This window comes from Phocoena sinus, chromosome 15 (assembly GCF_008692025.1).
Source record: "Phocoena sinus isolate mPhoSin1 chromosome 15, mPhoSin1.pri, whole genome shotgun sequence".
Lineage (NCBI taxonomy): Eukaryota > Metazoa > Chordata > Mammalia > Artiodactyla > Phocoenidae > Phocoena > Phocoena sinus.
The window spans coordinates 61,449,655-61,465,945 of NC_045777.1; the positions used below are offsets into that span (position 1 = coordinate 61,449,655).

Here is a 16,291-nt window from a genome sequence, read left to right on the forward strand (position 1 = left end):
AAATATAAACTAGGAAAATGAAGACCAAAAGAAAAATCGAGGGCTAAAAAGGGAAAATGTCTCTGATAGAAGGTGAAGAAAAGGGGCAGAGGAGGTGCTTCATTCAGCTTCTTAGCAACCAACAAGATAGGAAAGTTGGCCTTTTCTAAGAGAAAAGAATATGTCAAATTATTTTTTGAGGAGCTTGATATAATCCATGTCTTCTCTGTCTGTGTGTTTATATAAAATGTGTGATGACTCGGTTCTATTAAGACATGAATAAAAAGGAACTGAGAAATTACTTGCGAAGGTAAAGGTCATACAGATTTCATTTGTTTATTTTTCACTAACATGAACTTTCATACGCTGGCCTTTATAACCACCATCCAACTTTTTAAACGATTGTTTGGCAGAGATGCAAAGAAAAAAGTTGAAAAAAGAGAAGCTGCTAAGATTGTGTTTTCTGATTTGTTTATAGTTATGAGGAAAGCATTATTCTATCCCTCTTTGTTATATTTCAGTGTTTACCTAAACTCTGCTCCTCCTTTTGATGAAAGAAGAAAAAAACAACCCATGTGGTAATGAGACCTTTAACAGGTGGGGTTTCGGCTGCTTAATTTTAGTAAGTGTGTGATTAATGGAACCTTTTCTTCTCAGTCAAATATTTATTATTTGAACACTCTAGGTTGCTGATTTCAAATGCCATGCTCTTCCTTCCAGGGATTAAAAATTATGTGTTTGCAGCCTAAAAGAGTTCTGTCTTAACTTGCAGGGTTTACTTTCTTATATACGGAGGTTCAACCGAGGAACAGCGCTATCTCACTGCTTTGCGGAAAGAAAAGGAAGCTTTTGAAAAACTCATAAGGTAAATACGTAGAAGATCAGTATGAAGGAATCAAAGGCCTTTGAAGATCCAGAGGCTTCTCTGAGTGGGGGAATATCTACTAGCCGTCAGGAAAGATGGAGAGAGGAAGCTGCTGGGGAGGGTCACATCAAGATACACCTGTAGTCTGATTCACTCCAGGGTTTATATACATCAATACACATTTCCTTTTCTCTTCCCCTGCTTCTCCACCATCTCCAGGTGCTTTTCAGTGGTTTAATAGAATAGAAATGTGAATAAAACTGCTTTTATGTTAATAAAGAAATATAACATAAAACACCAGCCATAGAACTGAAACACTCTCTCCCCCTCCCCCATGTACAAGATTTCTCCCTTCCCTTGGAATCATTGTTTTTTCCCTTGTAAAGTTTCCATTGTCTATGGGTGGGTGACTGTTTTACTGTTTACTGGGAATTTTTTTTTTTTTTTTTTTTTTTGCGGTATGCGGGCCTCTCACTGTTGTGGCCTTTCCTGTTGCGGAGCACAGGCTCAGCGGCCAGGGCTCACGGGCCCAGCCACTCCGCGTCATGTGGGATCTTCCCGGACCGAGGCACGAACCCGTGTCCCCTGCATCAGCAGGTGGACTCTCAACCACTGCACCACCAGGGAAGCCCAACTGGGAAATATTTTTATGACCTGGTCAGTTCAGATCAATAGAATCACTCTGGGAAATATTTTTTTAAAGGTGTGACATTGGTCTGAACAGATGTGTGTTTTTTGAGAATAAGTAGCCTTTAATGTTCCAAATCCAAATAGAAAAGGCTTTTGGTTTAACGTAAGGAAAATGTTTCTAATTGAGATATTCACAAACTACATGGCTACCTCTTACTCCTGCAAGCATTTGAGAAATCTAATAGCCTCCCCCAAGGGATGTTATCAAGGAAATGGCAGCTTGGTGAGAGAAGATGGATCAGATGCTCTCTAAGGAGCCGCAGAAGCCAGGGCGGGGGCTGGACAGGGCATCCTTGATCCGAGCCAGAGAAAAGGCTAGACCGGAGGAGACCATGGCCTGGCCTGGCAGTGGTTGGGCCAGACCAGTCTTTCAAGCCTCAGACATTGGCAACATATCAGTGACAGCGAGAGGGCAGAAATCATTTGTAGTGGCAGTTAGCCAGGACCTAGACAGAATTTCAAAATGGACGGCCATCCTTCAACACTGGCTGTGGGCTCTCAGTATATGCTTAAAATATGCAGATACCCCAGTTCATCCAGGGCATGCGTTCCCAGAAACAGGAGTGCTTATTGAATCAGTGTCATTGAGTCCCTTTGAAGAAACTCAGCACGGTTCGTGGGCAGTTCTCTTCCCTTCCTATCCTCTGTGATTGTGGCATGCCTTAGCCATGGATTCTTGCAGCTATTGGCCCTACAATTATTGGTCAGTCCTTTCAGCTTATGAAAATATGTATTTTTTTTCAACTTTGATTGAAGCATAGTGTGTTAATTACTGCTATACACAAAATGATTCAGTTATACATATATGTACATTCTTTTTCATATTCTTTTCCATTATGGTTTATCACAGGATATTGAATATAATTCCCTGTGCTATACAGTAGGACTTTGTTGTTTATCCATCCTATATATATACTAGTTTGCATCTGCTAATCCCAAATTCCCCATCCTTCCCTCCCCTAGCCCCCTCCCCTTTGTGAAGTCTGTTCTCTATGTCTGCAAATCTGTTTGCATTTCGTAGATATGTATTTTCTATTAATGTGCTCTATGGGATAGTTTATATGTGTGTACATATGCTTTTTGAAAAAGTATTCCAGAAAGTGTTATAAAAAAACAGGTATTATGCAGACTACCTCTTCCTATCTAGAGCTTTTTAGCGCCTCTCTGTGTCTCCTAGACCTTCATCTCCCAAGACTCAAACAGTCAACAGATATTTCTTGAGCATCTATTATGAGCCAACCCCTGTGCTAATGTTAAAGTGCTGGAGTTACAGTGGTGCAGAAAAAGGCTCTGTCCTGCCTCCTAGAGCTTATCCCCTAGTGGAAAAGACAAACATTGAATGATATGAATAATATCATAAATAGACATGGGCAGAGGGCGGCAGGCTACAAAGGTAAAAGAAAAGGGTATCCTACGAGAGTCTGTCAAAGAGATCTGACCCAGTGTGGGATGTCTGGGACGGCGTCACTGAAGGAATGACCTTTAAGCTGACCCGTGGAGCATGTGTGCTGGTTGCTAAGTGGACAAGGTGGGTTGCTAAGTGGACAAGGTGGGCCAGGGGTTCTGTTGAACAAGGGTGCGTGAAAGCTCCGAGGTGCACAAGGCCTGTTAAGGATTTAGAACTTGACTTTGTAGCCAGTAAGATAGCACTGAAGAGTTCTAATTAGGAAAGTGACATAGAGTATTTTTTAAAGGCTCTCTCTGGCATCAGACTGAGGAATGGATAGAGCAGGGAAGTAGTCAGGAAAGCTGCTGCAATTGTCTGATAAGAACCGGTGGCAGCCAAGATTAGGTTGATGGAGAGAAGGGGACAGATTTAAGAGATATCGAGGAAATGGCATCAAAGAATTGGTGCTACTGGCTGTGGGCCAGTACCTCCTAATTGCTCCTTCACTCTTTTTAAAATATCCTTTGCCTAAGGCTTCTCTGATTAAAGTAACTGTCTCTAAATCACAAATGAGCACATGGAGCTAAAATATTCAGATTAGGTTGTTGGTGTTCATGTTGAGGGTCCCCAAGACCACCCCCAGGCTCAGTGATTCACCAGAAGGACCCCCAGGAGTCAGAAAAACTGGTATTCTCGCAGTTACGGTTTATTACAGGGAAAAGGACACAGAGTAAAATCAGAAAAAGGAAAGAACACACGGGGCCAAGTCCAGGAAAATCCAGCATAAGCTGCCGAGTGTCCTCTCCCAGTGAAGTCGCAGGAACGTGCTTAATTCTCCCAGTGGCAGTGTGTGACAGCACACGCTCAGTGTCGTCCACAGGAAAGCTTACCCAAGACTTGGAGTCCAGCGTTTTTATTGGGAGTCAGTCGTATAGACATAGTACTCAAGTGACAGACTCCAGCTCCCTGGAGCAAAAACAGGTATTCACTAGAAATCACACTGTTGGCATAAACCATCTGATCACACTGGTGCCATGTGGCTCCAGGCATATAAAAACCCTCTTATCAGGCGTTGTATTCCAAGAGCTCAGACCTCAACTGCCAGAAGCTGGCCAAGGGCTTCTGGGAAGACAAGCTGAGGAGACAGGCCTTTCTTGGGAATGTGCGGGGTTTGAGCAGCCCAGGCCTGCTCCCTTAACCGTGTCCTGCACAGTGTTGTAGCCAAGGGGGGCCTGGTAGGCTCTGAGTAGGTGAGTTTTATGCTCCAGGCCTCCTTCCCGTGACTGCCTCTTCTCCAGTGCATCAGAACCTGGCCTAGAAAAAGAGTGCCGTCAGTGGATTGTAGCCAGGTATCGGGGACCACATGCCATTCCCGGCTTATACAAGTGATTTTACACTCGAAGGGCTCAGTGACAAAGCTCGGGTAAGCCTGGCACATACTGGAAACTTCACTCAGCAGAACCAAGGATACGGACTTTCTCCTATGTTTCAATCTCTACAGTAATTTCCATACCAGGTTTTGATGTCATTTTATCTATGGTCTGGCATAATTTTATAAACTCTCAGTGGTGATTGTCTACTTATTATGTTAGATCTTCCCATATTACACAGATGGTTATGCCGTTCAGAATCTTAAGATATTTACTTTCCCAGAAAACTTGGGGAATTTGAGAAGTGTTTGTTTTGAAAAGCAAAATATATGTGAGGTGCATGGCTGAAAGAGATTTGCACTAAGCCTGGACTTAGAGAAAAATTTGATGTGAGACCGAGGGAATGTGCTTTTGCCAGGACCTCCATGAGTGATGTTGTAAGAAGAAAAGCAATGCTACTATTTAAAATAACCAGAGAGGAATGAATCAGGCGAACTGGCAGTGAAAGGACTGTTTGACTGGACCGGAGATCAGTAGATTACAGATGACAAGTAAAGAGAAAAAAAGTTACACTTGTAAGTATTGCTAATAAAATGCTCCCTGCGTTAAAAAATTAGTAATAACATTCTGAGTATACATAGTTTTGGAGAGGTCACCACTTTTCAAAGAAAAAGGTTATTAGCTTATTTGAAATTTTACAGTTAGAAAATATCACAAAGTGGGTTAGCATGAAGGCTTGAATAAACGCCCATTTGAAGAGACTTCTAGTCCAGTGTCTCCTCCCTGTGTTATCACGTTGTACAAGCTATTCAAATATCACTGAAGATGTTAAAGCAAAATTAAGAAACCACAGTACTTTAAGTGGAAATAGGGACCTGAATTGTTTAATTATTATTTTGTGTCTATCACAAAGAGTAACTTGAAAAATTATGCAAATGTTGAAAGCAAGAGACTGAATATAAGTATGGCAAATTTCTGTTAAACTAATTTGAGTTACTGATTAGGAAGACTTAACTATTTTCTTCACAACCCTGGTTTCATTTCAGGAATATATTTTTTTCTCAGATTCAGTTTGCAGTTATAACATTTCATAGTAAACTAGCTGTTTTTTTTGCGTTACATGGGCCTCTCACTGTTGTGGCCTCTCCCGTCGCGGAGCACAGGCTCCAGACGCACAGGCTCAGCAGCCATGGCTCACGGGCCCAGCCGCTCCGCGGCACGTGGGATCTTCCCAGACTGGGGCACGAACCCGTGTCCCCTGCATCGGCAGGCAGACTCTCAACCCCTGTGCCACCAGGGAAGCCCAACTAGCTGTTTTTTAACAGTATTAACTGAAACAGTTGTGGAATCATTTGAAAGAAAATCTTCTGTTTTTTAGCATAATCGTGGATAATTAGGGGATGAGGTTACTACATGTAAGAAAAGTACGGTTATAATAACAGCTGACGTTTATATAGTGCTTCCTATGTGCCAGGCACTCTTCTGAGTGCCTTACATATATTATGTGATCCTTTTAACAGTCTCTTTGAGGTTAGATTTTAGTATCATCCCCATTTTACAGACGAAATTGAGGGACAGAACCATTAAACAACTTGCCTAAAGTGGTTTCAAATTCACGGAACATGGGCCCAGAGTCTGCATTCTAACTCGCTGTGCTCTACAGCCACAGTTACAAATTAACCAGGAAATGAGGATGCCCTCACGTGTGATAGCTTAGCCAGTAAGGTAAGTGGAGATAAAGAAGAAAAAGAATCCCCCGTGTTGATCCCAAATATAAAAGAAAAAGAAATTTAAGAGCAGTAAGTTTTTTGAACGGTTTGCCCCTTACCCCCAGCTGGAGTCTAGTAGGTGTAATGGGGCAGTAATGAGTGGCTGCCAGAGCCATTGTCACTGCAAAGAATCCTTCATCAGCAACACTTGACAGCGGTACTGAGAATGACGAGGGAGCACGGAACTGGAACTATTGCCTGCCTCCTTGCGATCTATTCATAAACTGTTATACTGATAATAACCTTGCATTTGTATATTGTTTCAAATAGTAAAGAATTTAAACTTGGAGTTTCTGTTCTCTGGTGGAATCTCTTCGTGGTACCCTGCCCTAAAACATCACATATCCAGAGTGGTTGGGGAATTGCTCCATCTGATTTTATTTCCTTTCATTGGAAAATCCTTTTTGTTTGAGCCCTTGTTGAAATCATTAGTTGCTGATGAAGATTCCTCTTGTTTCACCTTCCCCGGCCTCTTTTATTGCAGTCAGTCAGTTCCACGGTTTTCACGTTGCCGTGAAACTCAGTTGCAAGCCCTGCGGGGGCAGAGACCCATCCTTATACATCTTTTCTGTCAGCCTGGCACAGAGGAACACACAGTGCTCGCTCTTTCCTGAACTGATTATAGCATCTTTTACTGGTTTTGAAAAATAAGACTGTGGCACACCTGGCCTCCTCTCCCTGTGGTTATTGAGGATCTTGCCATGATTCTGGTTCCTAATTACAAATCTGAGTTAGGATTGTACAGGCTTGTCAATCTACCAGGTTTAAGATACTGAGCTTCCTTGAAGACAGGAATTATCGGAGACAAATAACCGTATTTGTATCCAAAATACCTCGCACAGCATGTGGGAGCCCTCTGTAAATGTTTTAAGTAAACGCACGAGTGAATTGATGCTGCTCTACTGCATAACCTGAGATGTTGATTTTTTTGTTTAAATCTTTTGTTGGAAATTTGCTTTCTAATATTAATCTTGATTTTCCTTTAAAACCGAGGATGTTTAATGGGGCCTCCCACCTGGAGTTTTTTAAATCAAAGCTTAACCATGTATTGTTTTCATTTCTTTAATCATTGATTTTTTTTTTTTTTTTTTTTGGCTGAGTTGGGTCTTTGTTGCTGTGCATGGGATTTCTCTAGTTGTGGCGAGCGGGGGCTTCTCTTGTTGCGGAGCACGGGCTCTAGGCACACGGGCTTCAGTAGTTGTGGCACATGGGCTCAGTAGTTGTGGCTCATGGGCTCTAGGGTGCATGCTCAGTAGTTGTGGTGCACGGGCTTAGTTGCTCTGCGGCACGTGGGATCTTCCCAGACCAGGGCTCAAACCCATGTTCCCTGCATTGGCAGGCGGGTTCTTAACCACTGCGCCACCAGGGAAGTCCCTAGTCATTGATTTTTAACCATCCTATTTATGATTACTCTGAAAATATTGGGATATAAATTATTTGAATCCTTTTCACTGTTCAGTAACACATTTAGCACATTTTAATAAAAAGTTTCAATAATCTCTCTGTGGCATTTTTCACATGCTTATTTCATGCCGCAAAGTGTTCAGAGGACATACAGAATAGAAAATAAATAACAGTATTTTTTAACTCTGGAAGATGAGCAGGAGTACCCAACCAAGAAGCTCTTTCTGCTTCCTTTACACATCACTTGACTGTGCATATTTACTTCTAGTGTTTCCTGTATTCTCTTTTACCACTACAGTTATGTAGATCATTTTGTATATTATAATTTACAAGAGATTAAAATCTGGAATTTTGAAATTAGCTCAGAAATGTTGAAGATGTTTTTCTCCCACCCCCAGGGAAAAGGCTAGCATGGTTGTTCCTGAAGAAAGAGAAGGCAGAGACGAAACGAACCTCGACCTCGTAAGAGGCTGTGTATCTGCAGGTGCTCCCACCGACACACGCAAAGCCGGTGAGTCCTGCCCTTTGCCGAACACTCCTGCTGCCTGTGCAGGAGGCTGTGAGGTTCCGGAGTTTCTCTGCAGAAGCTTGGTTTTTCTCAATAAGCTCTTAAACGTGGCTGTCTGCTCCCATACCCTGGTCTCAGTTGGCTGTTTACTAGCCACGTGTCCTCCCTGGATCTCGGGCTCCTCACCTGTAAGATAAGTGGGGTTGTGATCTACGCACCGGCATTGGAAATCAGTTACACTCCAGCATTGGTTGAGATTCAGAATGTACTTTTGCCAAGAAACTTTTGTAAATGGTGATTAGGTTCTTACCTTTACCTGAAGAGGCCAATTTGCCCATAGATAAAGAGTCAGGATTGTTTGGGGTGCGTTCCCACTTCCATATCTGTGTTTGTTGGTTGCTTCTTGGCGCTTTTCCAGATCCCAGGTGTGTGGTACTCTCACTGCCATGCAGCGTCCCAGCAGTGGCTTCACCAAGACCTGCTGGATGCCACGTGCACTGTGGTACAGGGTTAGCCATGTCCCACGCCCCAGGCCCCATTTTCCCACGTCAGCAGCTGCTTTCAGCCAAGAGGCGTGGGAAAAACAATACAGTTGAGCCCTTTTCTCCTTTGGTGGGGTCCAGCGCAGTTAAAGCAGTGGGTCTCAGAATTTAGCGTACTTAAGAATAACCTCTGATGCTTGTTAAAACTGTAGATTCACAGACCCCAGTCCATAGCAATTCCAAATCAATAGATCTGAAGTGGGGTCAGCGTCTGATGGACATGGTCCTTGGACCGTATTGGGAAACACTGCCTCAGAGTATCTTTTGAAGCAGATTCCTATTAACTCAAATAGGCTGTGGGCATGTCATGCAGAACAGCAGGATGTCAGGCACTATGAATGAGGTAGTTTGGAGCAAGTAGGTACCACACAGAAAGCTGTTCACAGAAATCTGCCCTTTCGAGTTCAGCCCTCTAAGCGCTTGTGTTAGCTTTCCTTTGCTGCTGTAACAAATTGCCACAAACTTAGTGTCTGGAAACAACACACATTTATTATCTAACAATTATTAAATTACAATCCGAAGTCCGAATGGGTTTCACTGAGCTCAAATGAAGGTGTGTGCCGGGCTGTGATCCCCCTGGAGGCTGCAGGGGAGAATCCCTTCCTCTTCCAGGTTATCCAGGCCACCTGCATCCCTTGGCCCATGGCTTCTTCCTCCCTCTTCAAGGTCAGCAGCTCCAACTCTGAGCTTTCTGCTTCCCTCTTTCATTATAAAGACCCTTGGGCCTACCTGGATGATACAGAATAATCTCCCAATCTTGAGAGCCTTAATTTAATCACATTTCCAAAGTCACCTTTGCCGTGTAAAGTAACATATTTGCAGGTTTCAGGGATTAGGACATGGACATCATCAGGGGGCCACCATTCTGCCTACAACAGCACTTTTGAGTCCTTCAACCAGCAGCGTTGGCATCACGTGGGAGCCTGTTAGAAACGCAGGGTCTTTGACCCTATTCCAGACCTACAGAAACAGTAGGTACTTTAACTCCATCCCAGGTGATTCACATGCACGTTAGTGGGAGAAGCTCTGTGCTCTTGTTTTTCCCAGCTTCTCCCATTTTCCCATCTCTGGACTCATTGATACAAGCACTAAAAGCTCCAAATTTTTTCACAGCAGTCCACAAGGCAGTTTATGCAGAGAACATTTCTAAGCATCTACTATGTCCTAGGAATTGGGACGACGATGATCAGTAAAATGTGGTCAGTGCAACAGTGAGGGACCATAAAGCAGGGGTCCCCAACCCCTGGGCCACGGACCGATACTGGTCTGCAGCCTGTTAGGAACCGAGCCGCACAGCAGGAGGCGAGCAGCGGGTGGGTGGAGCTTCCTCTGCAGTTCCCCATGGCTCTCCATGGCTCACATCACTGCCTGAGCCAGCCCCCCCGCACCCACACATCCCACCCCCGTCCGTGGAAAAACTGTCTTCCACGAAACCAGTCCCTGGTGCCGGAAAGCTTGGGGACCACTGCCGTAGAGGAACCACAGAGGGAAGATGATGGCAAATGCTGGTATTTGTGAATTCTGAGTAAGGAAGTACCGCGAGACCCCAACTTCCTACCAGCTCTATTTAGTTTAAGGGAAATAGCCTTAAACTGTAAATAAACCTTTTTATAATACGGAAAAGTGTGGAATAACATATCATACTGTGTAACCAGGCATCGGAGATTAACAGCGGAAACATAGATTTTTAACTTTGTGCTCTGCCACCTTTGAGAGTTATTCCTCAGTGACGTTACTTAAAGTGCCTCTTTTTCTTCATAGGCGGCCAGGAACAGAATGGTACCCAGCAAAGTATTGTTGTGGACATGCGCGAGTTTCGAAGCGAACTCCCATCTCTGATCCACCGTCGGGGCATTGACATTGAGCCAGTGACCTTAGAGGTCGGAGACTACGTTCTGACTCCAGAAATGTGCGTGGAGCGCAAGAGCGTCAGTGATTTGATCGGCTCTTTGAACAATGGCCGCCTCTACAGCCAGTGTATCTCCATGTCCCGCTACTACAAGCGGCCGGTGCTTCTGATCGAGTTCGACCCCACTAAGCCTTTCTCTCTCATGTCCCGAGGTGCCTTCCATCAGGAGATCTCCGGCAACGACATCAGCTCCAAGCTCACGCTCCTCACGCTGCACTTCCCCAGGCTCCGGATCCTCTGGTGCCCCTCCCCGCACGCCACCGCAGAGCTGTTTGAGGGGCTGAAGCAGAACAAGCCACAGCCGGACGCGGCGACGGCCATGGCCGTGACAGCTGATTCCGAGACCCTCCCTGAGGCAGAGAAGTATAATCCCGGTCCCCAGGACTTCTTATTAAAAATGCCAGGGGTAAATGCCAAAAACTGTCGCTCCCTGATGACCAACATTAAGAACATCGCCGAATTAGCAAGCCTGTCCCTCGACAAGCTGGTGCTCTTGCTGGGGAACGCGGCAAATGCCAGGCAGCTCTACGACTTCATTCACACCTCCTACGCAGAGGTCCTCTCCAGAGGGAAAATGGAAAAATGAACGGTGGTGCCTGTTTTCTTATCCCGTGACTGTGCTTCTCAGCTGCTCCTTGCCTGCCCTCACTGGTCCTTATTCATTATTAGCCCAGTAGCTCATTCTCTGCCAGGCTTTGAATGATTAGGCTGTTTCCTGGGTCAGGGGACCAGAGGCCAAGGCTGGGCTCTGAACTTTGCGTTCAGGAATCATTTTTACTTCCCACGCCTGCTCTCCTCCTTCCCTGCACCATCCATGCCAGGTCTAGTACGTTCCATTTTTACACGAGGTGTCAGGATCAGGGAAAGTGTCTGCAGGTGTTTATAGAAGGCCATTTCTGAAACATGCAGAAACTTAGGTTTCCTCCACAGACTGAAAACGCACCATCGTGTTCTTACCCTCTGTCTACAGAGGGGCTCCCAGGACACTGAGAAGGGAACATCTCTGCCATTGCCGACCTGTTCTCCCCTCCAGGTTTTCCTTAGCTGCGTGCTTCTCCCACCTGTCTGCCTCTGGGATAAATTCATGGGGACTTCCTACTGCTAATTTAAGAAAGGCAGCCACCTCTAAAACCGGCCAGTCGGTCTTCTGATCACCTGAAGATATGAGGCACGTACTATAACTATAACTGGATTGTTCAAAACCAGTATTTTTTTTTTTTTTTTTTTTTTTTTTTTTTTTTTATGCGTTACGCGGGCCTCTCACTGTTGTGGCCTCTCCCGTTGCGGAGGACAGGCTCCGGACGCGCAGGCTCAGCGGCCATGGCTCACGGGCCCAGCCGCTCCGCGGCATGTGGGATCCTCCCAGACCGGGGCACGAACCCGTGTCCCCTGCATCGGCAGGCGGACTCTCAACCACTGCGCCACCAGGGAAGCCCCAAAACCAGTATTTTTAAAACATAAAATGAATTACCAGTTTATGGAATTGGATGGCGTGGGTGAAGGAGCCCTGAAAATGCTCCGTTTTTATAGCTGTTTATCCTCCTAAGTCCCAGCAGAGTCTCTTAGACTTCCTCCTTCCCAGCCTCTCCTCACCTGTCCTGGGACCCCCAGCTCGGGTCCTCTCCTGGGTCTCCGCCCCCCACGTCCCTGTGCCAGAGCAGCCTCCTGCGTCTCTGTGTGGGGACTGGCACACAAGCAAAGGAGGGACCCACAGCTTTTAAGATTTGATTTTCCTTCCATGAGTTGAGTCAGAAGGGTTGTAAGGAGATGGAAGATCAATGCATAGAATATGTAAAAATCCTAAAGAAATATATATATATTTGAAAATCCATAAAGAAAACAGTCTCATTCCAAACCTCCTTCTGGTCCTTACTGAAGTATATGTACAGGACATTCACAGCATCTTTGTGCAGTTTTTAAACTTTTATATTGAAACATTATTAACTTAGGTATTATTCACATACTTAGTGATGTGCAGTAAGTTTTTACCTCAAGAGCTGCTGTAGACATCAGTTCTGCTGGCCGCATCACATAGGGTCACATTTTGTCGGCCGTGTTTTTATTTGTTACACTGTTGGAACTCGGAGTCGACAGTGGACCATGTAACGCAAAATGGTCTTCAGCTTTAACAGAAGTCTTTCAACTGTCCTCTCCAAACCGAACCTTTCATCTTGATTTCTTGGTATGTCGACATATGTTGAAGTATATGGATTTTGAACTCTATACAAGGATACCACAAGAATGAATTAAGGGGTATCAAGGAACCATATTTGTTGTCGTCTAACTCTGTAGAGTGACTTGGAGAGGAGAGAAGAAGACAAGAAACAAAAATTAGTTTAAGGCAGAATAAAGATTTGGGCTACTAATTTTGTCCCAGGGTTAAAAATATACCCTTGAGAATAGGAAAACAAAAATGTCAGGCACATATGTTAACTTTCACTTTTGTATGCATTTATTTATTTAAGCATTCAGTCATAGTTAAAAGTACATTAAAATAGATACCACCTCAAATAGTAATGGTTATTATAATTTTGCTTCACTCTATCCTAGCACTTCTGCTTGAGAGATGTAATTTCTGTTTTTTTCTCCTGGTATAATTCCACCTGCCTTTTATTCTTTCATTACGTAAAAGGAAAATCCTAACAGAGCACATTCTTTGGTAAGGGTTTCACTCCAAGTTAAGTTTTCAAAAATAAGCTCTCAAAGCTACCATTTTAAACAGTCCTTGTTATCTGCTACAACATAGAAAACAGTCTTAGTTGTATTTAGAGAGCCAGTGTCTTCTGTCTCCCAAATTCTGTTATTTGCTGTTGTACCTACTAGACATCTTAAGACAGTGCACCAGCTCATGTGTGTTTGAATTATGAACGATAGTGTCTAATGAACTCTAAAATGGTCATTATAGTTGAAAGGCTCTCACTGCCACTTCCTCTCCCAACTAAAATATATTTAGTGTCTCCAGTTGTGGAAAGCCTTCAATACAACCGTCATGTATTTACTTTTGCCAAATTCTTTAAAAATTTTTACAATCTAAGAATCTTTGGCAAAGAACTAGAAATGCATGCAGTTGCAAAAAACTGTATCACTTTATTTTCTAGCATCATTTTATTAACTTTGCCTTTTTCTTTCAAAATCACAAACATCCAGTTTACTTATGAACTCATGCTTAGCTTTTTAAAAACCTTTTTTAAAAACTTGAGACCAACATTATTCTAGGTTAAAAGTTTTTTGCATAAAACTTTGAGCATATGAAATATTGTGAGAAGTCGTTTTCAGTTTTAAATCACAGTGTCTCTTGATACTTTCTTGAAGTTATATAAGAAGAAATCATTTATAATGGTGGCCGTAAATAATATCCTTTTGGCAGTAGTTACTGTTTCGTTAATCTGAGGCTTAGTATGTCTTTATGTCTACGTATGTTTGGGCACGTCCAGAATGCAGTTTCCCAGCTCATGAGGGACTGAAAATAATTGTCTCATTTATCAACCCACTGAGACACAGAGGGTTAAGTCTAGATTCAGTTGTGTTGAGATAACAGAATATAGAGTTAATAAATGGCCTCCAGCAGGAAAACCTACACTGAAGCGAATCTGGAGAGGTGGGTGAGGGGAGAAAGACAGGAATTATTAGTCTTTGCTTTAGTTTTTCAAGCATAATTTGATTTTCTTTTGGCTCAGAAAACTTCTTTAGGGAAATTCCCTTTTCTTTTGTGTTCAGTTTAACCTACAAATGTCTCCTTAAGAACCAACATTTTAGGAAAAATTCTTTTCTCAGGCTTGGGCATATTAAAATTTACCCAGACTTTGACGTGAGTTGTCACTTCTCTTCATTATTTTGCTTTCTATTTTGGTTTATAGCTACTTCCTGTCTGATTCTGGACTTCAGTGCTTAAGTTACCATCTTTATCCATGGGTATTCGGTGGCCTACACCACTGTTGTTTTTTTAATGTAAGGGTATATAAGCCAAAATTTGTATGGGAGGGAGACCTAACCATTTACATCAATTTGTAACAGAGTTGTTTGTGTGTGTTTTAATAACGTGTATTTATTCAGTATTCTCCTCAGCATTCTGTGGGCAAAATAAAAATAACCATGTATAGTGAAAGGGAATGTATTCCCAGTACATTATAGTTACATTATGTGTTGGTAAATATAATTTAAAACTCAGAGAATATTTAATTGGTTTTTTTTACGCAGAGTAAACGATTAAAGCTGAAATGCACTTTGAACCACTGCTTTGGCATTTGACTTGCTTGGTAAACCCAGTTTCTAAGGCATCAGAGTATTTTTCTTTTGGTTATTTTCCTTTACTGTTTTTCATTTTGTAACATGTGTCCTTAAGGAGGGGGGAAAACCATTCTCCTTTTTAAAATACTCATTTGTTGACAATGTAATGAATATGGGGTAAGTATAATGCCTGGGACACCTTAACTCAACAAAGATTAATTTCCTGCCACCCCTGACTCATACGTTTTTGTTCCTTTAACATTCCTTTTAAAGTTAAAAGAAGTAAATTACTCTTTTAACACATTGCGAATTTGTTGTAGCCTCTTAAACAAGTTAATCATTAGTTTACTAATTGACTCATTTCGATGATTTAAGTATTTTGCTTCTGCCTTGAAATGTAGAACCGAAACCCTCTTTAACATAAGGTGTCAGACAGTTTATTTCTCAAAATGTTTTAATGTCCGAATACTCTGGTAGAATGATGAACCCTTACTCAGTAGTAATATAACTCACATGTATTAGCATTTGTGCTTTATCTCATTTAATCCTCATGGTAAAGCCATAAAGGTACTATTACTTAAAATCCTCTTTTACAATGATGAAACTGAGGCACAGAGAGGTTAAGTAATTTTTCCAAGGTCACCCAGTAATAAATGGAACCATGATTGGAACTCAAGCAGTTTGACCCCACAGCCCATGATGAAAAACTGGGGGCAAAGGAGGACCGGTGGAGAGTGGGAGACTGTGCTTTGTGTCCCCTTTCATAAATCTAATGACAAATAACAGAAAAAGCAGATTGGTTTGTTTCCATGCCTGTCAGAGAAAAGTGTCAAGAGCAGGTATGCAAAACTTGGAAAGAGGTCCAAGAGAGTACTGAGTACCCTTACTCTGTAGACCTGGATGTTGCCTAGTGACCTCTGCTGCCCAGGGATTATCTGATTTTCTAGGGCTGGGAACCTTTTGCGGACTGATTAGGAAGGCTATTTTGCAAGCTTATAAGAATAGGGGTTAATTTGCAGAAAACTGATAGCATTACAAATGATTCTTGTACCGTAACATCACAAAGAATATTGCCTAGTGGGACATTAACCAGTTTTGCATTTGTTAGCAAATTTATTCTGAATTCCTTTGACCAACTACAAATCTCCAGGTCCTTGAATTTTCTCTTGAATCAGTCTTGACATCTTACTGGTTTCCTCATTAATTGAATTGAAAAAAATCTTTGACTTCTGTTATTTTTCTATTTGTATGAGAGTCATGTTTTTAACCTTTTGAAAATTGTGCTTTGCAAATGGTGTTGCCAACATGAGCTCCCATGTAATGATGAATCCATATTTCCAGCCTCATTCATCCTAAAATGAAACCTTGTAAATTAGAAGGTGGATTTTATTACATATATATATACATATATATATTTAAGAACTGTACTTTGGAACTAAGACATTAATATTAAAAACTATAAATTGATTAAATATTTAAGAACTATAGACACATTTTAACATGCTGGTTCAGTGGCCCTGTCTTTCTCATTCCGTTTACAAAAGCTCAATGGAATCTTTAAACTGAATTCCTTTTCTGTGTCGTATTATCAGTGTTAAAGAGACTTGATTCATGAATGAGAAAAAAGAGAAGTTTCAGATA

At 42.5% G+C, this 16,291-nt stretch overlaps 1 protein-coding gene across 1 annotated transcript in view; it reads left to right on the forward strand.

Moving 5' to 3' along the window:
- The window catches only part of ERCC4 (ERCC excision repair 4, endonuclease catalytic subunit), a 32,069-nt gene extending 20,446 nt beyond the window's left edge, over positions 1 to 11,623 (forward strand). The window contains exons 9-11 of the mRNA XM_032606255.1: positions 752 to 844; positions 7,863 to 7,975; positions 10,276 to 11,623. Coding sequence (XP_032462146.1) covers positions 752 to 844; positions 7,863 to 7,975; positions 10,276 to 11,009 — 940 coding nt within the window. The 3' untranslated portion in view covers positions 11,010 to 11,623. The remainder of the gene's footprint in view (positions 1 to 751; positions 845 to 7,862; positions 7,976 to 10,275) is intronic.
- The last annotated feature ends 4,668 nt before the right edge of the window (positions 11,624 to 16,291 follow it).